At 36.7% G+C, this 9,377-nt stretch overlaps 1 protein-coding gene across 1 annotated transcript in view; it reads left to right on the forward strand.

The window, feature by feature from the left end:
- The first annotated feature begins 3,006 nt into the window (after positions 1-3,006).
- LOC103156851 (integrin alpha-D-like) overlaps positions 3,007-9,377 on the forward strand; it is an 8,455-nt gene continuing 2,084 nt past the window's right edge. The window contains exons 1-10 of the mRNA XM_007579042.2: positions 3,007-3,135; positions 4,071-4,173; positions 4,258-4,358; positions 5,178-5,248; positions 5,350-5,464; positions 5,550-5,677; positions 5,918-6,060; positions 6,328-6,478; positions 6,668-6,818; positions 7,607-7,695. Of these exons, the coding sequence (XP_007579104.1) occupies positions 3,099-3,135; positions 4,071-4,173; positions 4,258-4,358; positions 5,178-5,248; positions 5,350-5,464; positions 5,550-5,677; positions 5,918-6,060; positions 6,328-6,478; positions 6,668-6,818; positions 7,607-7,695 (1,089 nt within the window). The 5' untranslated portion in view covers positions 3,007-3,098. The remainder of the gene's footprint in view (positions 3,136-4,070; positions 4,174-4,257; positions 4,359-5,177; positions 5,249-5,349; positions 5,465-5,549; positions 5,678-5,917; positions 6,061-6,327; positions 6,479-6,667; positions 6,819-7,606; positions 7,696-9,377) is intronic.

Raw genomic sequence — 9,377 nt, forward strand, 5'->3', positions numbered from 1 at the left:
GCGGGTCTCCCTCCTGACACCAGGTGGCAGTGGGTCTCCCTCCTGACACCAGGTGGCGGCGGCTGACCATTCTGACACCAGGTGGCGGCGGCTGACCATCCTGACACCAGGTGGCGGCGGCTGACCATCCTGACACCAGGTGGCAGCGGGTCTCCCTCTAGTTCTGCTCAGCATTTCGGAGCTGTCCAACATCTAACAAGGCTGAAAATTGAATCTAAACCTGCAAACTTACAGATAGTCCAATATGTACTTATTTTGCTGAGATAAAGCGTTTTTGGCTTCTGGCTTGCTGATCATTTAGAACATAAGCAGATCAACTAATTTCAGATTGATACAGCCATATCTGGTGCTGCTCAGCATTTCGGAGCTGTCCAACATCTAACAAGACTGTTAATTGAATGTAAAGCTGCAAATTCACAGATAGTCGTGTTTGGCTTCTGGCTTGCTGATCATTTAGAACATAAGCAGATCAACTAATTTCACTTTGATACAACCAGATCTAGTTCTGCTCGGCATTTCGGAGCTGTCCAACATCTAACAAGGCTGTAAATTGAATGTAAACCAGCAAATTCACAGACCATTTTTGACTTATTTCGGTGGGGTAAAACGTTTTTGGCTTCTCGCTTGCTGATCATTTAGAACATAAGCAGATCAACTAATTTCACTTTGATACAGCCAGATCTAGTTCTACTCAGCATTTCGGAGCTGTCCAACATCTAACAAGGCTGTAAATTGAATGTAAAGCTGCAAATTCACATATAGTCCATTTTTGACTTCTTTCGCTGAGATAAAGCGTTTTTGGCTTCTATCTTGCTGATCATTTAGAACATAAGCAGATCAACTAATTTCACTTTGATACAGCCAGATCTAGTTCTGCTCAGCATATAGGATGTTTCCAATATCTAACAAGGCTGAAAATTGAATGCAATGCTGCAAATTCACATATAGTCCATTTTTGACTTCTATCGCTGAGATAAAGCGTTTTTGGCTTCTGGCTTGCTGATTATTTAGAACATAAGCAGATCAACTAATTTCAGTTTGATACAGCCAGATCTAGTTCTGCTCAGCATTTCGGAGCTGTCCAACATCTAACAAGGCTGAAAATTGAATGTAAACCTGCAAACTTACAGATAGTCCATTTTTAACTTATTTCGCTGAGGTAAAGCTTTCTTGGCTTCTGGCTTGCTGATCATTTAGAACATAAGCAGATCAACTAATTTCAGTTTCATACAGCCAGATCTAGTTCTCCTCAGCATTTCGGAGCTGTCCAACATCTAACAAGGCTGAAAATTGAATGTAAAGCTGCAAATTCACANGTTTACTGTCATCCACAGCTTGGCTTTGAGATCAGATGAGGAGCTGATGAAATGTGTGAAGATGATTTGAAGGTGGATTTTAACTTCACCAAACTTTATCAAAAAATTTGAAGTTGCAGTTTATAGCATGGTGCGCTCATAGTCCGGAAAATACGGTAATTGGTCTTAAAAGATTTTTTGAAAGCGAATTATCTGCAAATAATGCCATCTTTGAGTGTCTTTGCTGTAGTAGTGACTAGCGGCGTAATCATGTAATTTTCTTACCACTAGATGGCAGTAGATACAGAGCATTTTACATTAAAACAAGAGAATTAGTGTGTTACTACATTCATGCATCACACACCACAGTGTTGTGGCACTGTTCAGGTGTATTTTTGAAGTGGATATGCTAAGTGCAATTTGAAATAAGAAATGTAAAATATGATGAAAATAATTTTTATAATTTTTTATGTTTATTTGATTCCTATTCAAGACACTTTGATAAGAATGACTATATATGTAACATAGGCGGCTACAGAGTATATTTGTTTACAGTTTTGGTTGGTGGTGTGCCTCGTGATTTTTTCAATTAAAACAATGTACCTTGGCTCAAAAAAGGTTGGAAAACACTGATTTACTGGACCCTGGTCATGCCCCTTTACCTGGGCAATGGGCATGTTTTTCCTGTCCAGGTCATGAACTTCTCTGATGAGGATGCAATCCAGACTATATTTGAACTTTTGACTGAAGTTGACTCTGTAAACAGTGACCAGCTGTGTAAAGTTCAGTTTCAGAGAATTTCAGCAGACATTGATGATGAAGGCAGCATTAGCAGACAGCCTGAACCACCAACAGATGTCCAGTCCATCCTTGATAAGCTAAAGGTTAAAAGCACAACTAGCTTTGCTGTTGGAGAAATACTCATTTGGATTTGCAGCAGAAGATGAAGACCTAGGTTACACAGACAAAGTACAACATGAAGTACACTTTGCAGATGACACGCCTGTGACACAGCCTTACTGATGGATTCATTGTGATCCAAGCAAGAGAACACATTGGCAAGTTGTTAAAGAAAGGAGTTATCAAAGAGAGCTCCAGTCCATATGCTTCCCCAATTGTGTTGGTCAGAAAAGCCGATGGTAGTCTGAGGTTAAGTGTTGGCTACAGAAAGCTCAACTCCAAAACCAGACACGATGCTTTTCTGCTCCCAAGAATAGATGAAAGTTTTGATGCACTGAGAGGAGCTAAATTCTTCCACACAATAGATTTAGTAAGTGGGTATCACCAGGTGGCTATGAACAAATGCGATAAAAAAAAATATGCATATTTGTGCCAATAATCTGTTAGTCAGCGGATCAGTTCCACCTCATCCTTACCTTGGGCTCTGTGTCTGAACAACATGAATGCAGAGGAACTGAGAATCGGTTCAGTCATTATTAGAACGAGGGCAACCAGACTAACTTATTTTTGCTAAATTGTTATATTTAGCTAAATACTATTGTTGAGGGGCACAAGCAGGACTCCTGATGCACAGATACAAAATATGTAAGAAAAAAAAAATCAAAATGGGGCATCAAGGATAAACAGAGCAGGGGCTCTGGCCCCCTCAAGCCCCCCTCTACATGAGCCTGCCCACGAGTAATGAGATCAACGACCGGATGGCTGTTATGCAATGCAGGTCGAGGTCCTTCTTCTCAACCTCCCAGTAAAGTATAAAATCAGGCTGTGCCTCCGTTTCCTGTTGAATCTGCTTGACCAGAGACGATATCACACTTTCAGTTCGCTCTCGATGGGAGAAGCACCATGGATTTGATAATTACCGTCATTCTTTTCTGTTCAGGTAAGAAAAATTAGTGTTTTTTGATTTCACTCAGATGCCTTGCACCCAGTGATGTCATTCTAATTGGTCTAAGGGGCGGCGAGCCAAATTAAGTTCATCAGCACCATAAAGAGCCACACAGCAATTTCAACATTAGTTTTATGCCACATGGCTTGGTGAAACTGTTTTTCTTAGTCTCTAAGGCTTTAGTACATTTTTATAAGTCTCTTTAGGTTTGGTTTGTACTCTGATGTAGCTACTCAAAGCAACTCTTTCACGTGTGTGTCAGTAAGAACAGGACAATGATTAGACGTCTAAAAAGTAATTCAGACATACAGAAAACTTTTGAGCTCCGTCTGCCAAACTGCCAGATGCAGAAATGTCTCACGCAGGATTTTTTTGAAACATGTCGGATAATTTACCAGTGTGGATCAAATTTGTGGAGATATTTGCATATTTTACACTTTAAGCATTATTTTGATGCAACACCCAAAGTCATCCTCACAGAATACATGAAAGCCTTTAAATTGTTTATGTATAAAAGTGAATAAATATAATGTGTTGTATGTCTTAAAGGTCAAAGGTAAAGGTAACTTTATTTACATCGCTCATTTTCTGCAGCAAGGCAAAATGTTGACGCAAAAATATCTTTGGTCACAAAATCTATTTTAGTTTTTAGTATTAAAAAACAGCCAATCACATGATGCAAAACCTCAGTATTAGAAATATCACAAATTTGATTGTGATATTGAAATTCTTACTTTCTGTTTCTGTTTTTTGTGACATTTGTTGGTTTGGTCTTTAGTGCTCCCTAGCGGTTAAACATAGAAACTGCAGAGGATGTAATTTCACCAAAAACAGTACAGTCATTAAAAAGAGAAACTGTATAAATACATAAAACACACCATGGCTTTGAATTAAAGGAATTCAGTGAATTTTTCCTCTTTTTCCCTCAGTGCTAAAAGCTGCAGTCGGCTTTAATGTTGATTCAGGTTCTTGGAAAACCCTGAGTCAAGATGATGAAAGTTTTGGCTACCAGGTGGTGCAAAGACAATCAGAGTGAGTCATCTTGAGTTTTTAAACACTTTGTGTTGTAAAATGTTTATAAAATGGTTTCTCACTAATGTTTTCTGTTTCTCTCAGTCTGCTTGTCAGCGCCCCACGACTGCAGTATGAAAATAATAAAACGGGACGGATATTTCAGTGCTCAACAGGCGGCTCTTGCAGCAATCTGCCTGCTTTAGGTAGCAATCATTTTTCTCCTGATGTCACACACACATAAACAGAAAAACATTTAAACTTACAAATTTTATAAGTTGATTTCATGACCAGACATATTCACCAGGAGTTTCAATAACTATTGTGGCTATCCCAAACATCCAGTCCTGAAAAAAGTATTGTACTTATTTTTTTGGCATCTAATGTAAGTGAATATAAAATGAAGTGAACTCTGATTAACCGTATTTATTTTAGACACTCGGCCTGTTCACTCCTTGACTGTTAGAATAAAGTGGAACCGACATCATGAATTAGGTTAAAAGGTGTTGTATTGTGAACTGAACTAAACAAGTGAGAAACGACGTGTTTAACTGTCATCAGGTCGGGAAGAATAACAAAAGGTTCTAGCATCCAGCTGAACCACAATGAGAGAAAATAGTTAGGCTACATTCACACTGCAGCCTGAAGAGACCAAAATCAGATTATTTTTTTTGCCTTAAGGCGACTTATGTCGGATCTTTTAATCACAGATCTTTTAACAACACAGATCATATTTTTTAAAATGTGACCCAGGAAATGTGGTTAATATTCCGATCTGTTGAAATGTGATCTGAGTCTCTGCAGCCAGATCACATTTTGCTGACCATGCGCTTTATGTGTGGCGTTATTGCGTCCTCTGCTGCGCATGTGGGACAATTTCAGGTCATTATGTGACTGGAAATCACATGAAAGTTGCATTTATTTGGACTTAATCTTAGAAACATATGTTCACTGTAATTTATGGAAACAATTTTTAACGAGTGATAACTTTGTCAAGTCATCATCACAAGTGATTGTTTTTGCAGAGCAAAGAGCTGCTGTCAACATGTCTCTTGGTTTGGCGATGGCATATGATCCTTCAACACAAAACACAATGGTGAGAGGATGAGCTGCAGAAAATAATGAATAAATGCAACATGAAAATGTAAAACTCAGGACACAGTAAAGGAATAGACATACTTATCGCACATTTTCCAGGTCTGTGGTCGAACCATTCCCAGAGACTGCGCATCTATCGCCATGTACAACGGTTTGTGCTATGAGATCGATTCAAATAATACACTTGTGAAGTCTTACCCGCCTGCGACTGAAGGTACAGTAACTGCCTCTGTAAACTGGAGGTTAACTTTCTCTGTAACACAGTTGAATAACGGTCTGGATCTCTGATTTCTTTTCAGAGTGTACAAGCCGAGCTGACATTGCATTTCTGCTGGATGGCTCAGGCAGTGTATCCAGTCAAGATTTCAGCAGAATGAAAGAATTTGTGAAAAATCTGATCAGAACATTCCTGGACAGAGATACACAGGTGAGACTATCATTGATAATTTGGTTCATTATTTCAGTAAATGTGCAGAAAAAATGACTGTTGCTAAAAATAAATCCCAGTACAGCAAGATCATAAACTTACCAAAAAGCTTCATGTTGTTTTTTTTTTTCCAAACATATATCCCCTTTAATTTCCTTGCTGCCTTTAATTTATTGTAGTTTATTTTTATTGAAATGCGTTTTTACTTCATATTCTTTTATTTTATTTTATTTTTTACAGTTTGCCATCACCCAGTTTTCTCATTATCCAACAACACATTACTACTTTAACACTTTTAGATCTTTCAACTGGGAATCTCAAATTAACCATATCCGTCAATTTAGTGGAGGAACATATACAGCTGGAGCCATACAAAATGTTGTGTAAGTATTTCTGACATGTTAGCATATACTACATTTTTTCAATATTATTACAGAGAAAACTGATTACTAGAAGTCATGTTAAGTTTTTTTTTTTTTGCTTTTTCATGTCAAAGAACCCAAAAATTTTATTTGTAGGTTTCAGTGGTAGACACATCATTGGTTAAATTAAGTCTACATAATTTATAATGGAAACAATCCAGCCCTCCTCTCTGTCCACAGGACTGCAAGAACAGAAATAATAATTATGACTTTCTTTTTTTTTTACAGAGATGACGTCTTCTCACCACAAAGGGGTTCCAGGTCAAATGTGAAAAGGATTCTGATCGTCATTACAGATGGGGAGTCTCATGATCGCCAAAACTTACCAGCAGCAACACAATCAGCTGATCAAAAAAACATTCTTCGATTTGCTATTGGGGTAAGCTGCAATTATTAATTACAATCACATGTAAATATTCAGTTATGTGTCTTTTGTGTGTTAGAATACAACACATTGCATTTTAATGCTGCAAAAATCATTGTTATTAAAATTATTTTGATCATTATAACTACGGTTATGAAAAGAACTACTGGAGCATAATTCCTAACATTGTATTTACACCTTTAGGTGGGGAACGCATTCACAAGTACAAGTGCAAAACAAGAGCTCAGAATAATTGCATCTCAACCTGATGACGGTTTTGTGTTTCAAGTGGGAAGCTTTGATGCTCTTGACAAAATACGGGACAACTTGCAGGCCAAAATCTATTCCATTAAAGGTACAAATTTATAATTTTACAAGATCTGAAACAATTTTAAAATTTTCAACATCATTAAATATTTTAACTCCACATTTTTTTCATAGCTAACAAAGGCATAAATCAAATATAAATCACAATGATAGCAAATTTCTAAGTAATACATATTTAACCCTGCCACTGTCTTAGTGCAACATTCAGGAGGAGCACAGCAAATATCACAGTCAGACAGCGGGGAAACACGGAGATTGACCCCTGGTTCAAATGACACAGTGTCATTTGAGGGAGAAATGACTCGCGGTCTTTAGCTAAAGGCAAAAGAGAAATCCTACAACTGCTAAAATCTGGTAAAATCACACCATTTTGTTTCTGAAGAAGGAAGTTGAACTCAGTGTCTTCCTCAGAGATTATCTTCTTCAATAGGTCTTGGTGCAGCGCCCCCACAGGTGAGGAGGGGGAAAGGTTCTTCAACAAGTTTGGATTGTTTGACACAGTTCAGCTGAAAATGAAACAAATGTTGCAACTTTGTTCACCAATCAAACCAAGTCTACCGGATTATTAGGTGAAAATATCCAAAATGATCCCGACTCTTAAGAACGTGGGAGGGTTAAATAATTTTAGATTTTGTTTTTGGCAAAGTCTTTAAGTCCATGGTGTACTTAAAGACACCATGGACTTAATGGTCCATGGTGTCCATTAAGTCCATGGACACCATGGACTTAATGGACACCATTAAGTGTCCATTAAGTCCATGCTGTTTTCTTACAGCATGTAAGAAAACTAAAATATAATTTGCTTTGAATTTGCAGGACCTCAAGGTGATGGAGAGATACTGAAACAGGAAATGTCTCAAGAAGGCTTCAGAGCAGCTTATGTGTCTGGGGTAAATAATGTCAAGGTAAGTTCTTCAGAATTTATATTAAAAAAATTCCCTTCTCACCCTCCGCGGGTGGTCTGGTCTCTCTTTCATCCTCTGAGCTCGGGTCCTCTACCANGAAGAAGATTCTAGATTGACTTTGATGTCCAAAGGACAGTACAATTCTTTTGAAGTTAGATTATTGTTTATTATTTTTTACTCAGTTTGTACAGATAAAAAGAGCTACACTACTACCCTTGTCTTTAAGATATTGTAAGGAAACTAAAAATATTTACTTTTGTCTACTTCATAGTTGCACAAATGATAAAAAAAAGCAAATCAGATGAAATTACTTAATAAAATATGAGAAAAGTAGATTTAAAATAAGATTATATCTGCGCACTTAATGGATGACAGTGGGTTAAAATAAGAAAATGTTTTTAGTCAAAGATATTTGCAGCCCCTATGTGCTAAGAAGAGCTATATAAAGTATTTTCTGACCAAGTTGGTCAGACTTTATACATATGTAGCCTCTAGAGTGGTGAGACTTAAATGAATTTATAATAATAATATATTGAGTGTCCTTACGACTATTACTGCTACTTGTTAAATACTGTGGTTTGTGTTTTTTTTATTATTTTTAAATCCTAAATAACATTTCAGTATTTCTGAAAACCACAACATTAATAAAATAAAGGCTACAGCATTTAGGATGGAAACAAACCAACACAGCTTGTTCACACCACATTTCTTAAGAGAGAAAACAGAGGCAGTGTTGGAGTAACAAGAATAATAATAATATATTTTTTAACAGGAATGATGTCTTCTCACCACAAAGGGGTTCCAGGTCAAATGTGAAAAGAATTTTAATAGTGATTACAGATGGAGAGTCTCAGGATCGCCAAAATTTACCAGCAGCAACACAGTCAGCTGATCGAAAAAACATTATTCGATTTGCTATTGGGGTAAGTAGCATCTATGATTTTTTGTACAATTACATGTAAACATATGTGCTTATTACATTTTCATACTGCAAAAAGCGTTATTAGCTTTCATTGTAACTGCATTGTTATATTTTCATTTGTAAACCAAAACTGTCAAATATATAAAAGCATAAAAACAGAATTAGTTTTTTTTTCCTCCTCAAGATCTTCATTTAAAATTTCACATAAATGCTAAACTTTTATTTTATTTCTAAAACAATTTCTTGTACTGTATTTAAAAGCAGAGTTAATGACTCAGTGCTAGTTTTTATGACTAATCTTGACTCAAAAACTTTAGGAGAAAATGTAAATTACAACGACTGCTTTGAAAAGAACGACTGCATCATAATGTTTCACTGACATTGTATTTACACCTCCAGGTGGGGAACGCATTCACATCTTATAATGCAAAACAAGAGCTCAGAATGATTGCATCTCAACCTGCTGACAATTATGTGTTTGAAGTGGGAAGCTTTGATGCTCTTGACAAAATACGGGACAACTTGCAGGCCAAAATTTTTTCCATTAAAGGTATAAATGTATAATTTAACATCTGAAACACTTGTTCCATTTTTCAGCAACATGAACACATTTTGTTTCATAGCTAACAGTGGCTACTTACAAATATAAAGCACAATTATATTAAACTACTAAGTAGTGACTTTAAGTTATTGTTGGTTCTATGGTGTACAGGAACTCTAAAGAACTCTGTAAAATAATATTTAATTTGTTTTGAATATA

Source organism: Poecilia formosa, unplaced genomic scaffold, assembly GCF_000485575.1.
Source record: "Poecilia formosa unplaced genomic scaffold, Poecilia_formosa-5.1.2 Scaffold504, whole genome shotgun sequence".
NCBI lineage: Eukaryota > Metazoa > Chordata > Actinopteri > Cyprinodontiformes > Poeciliidae > Poecilia > Poecilia formosa.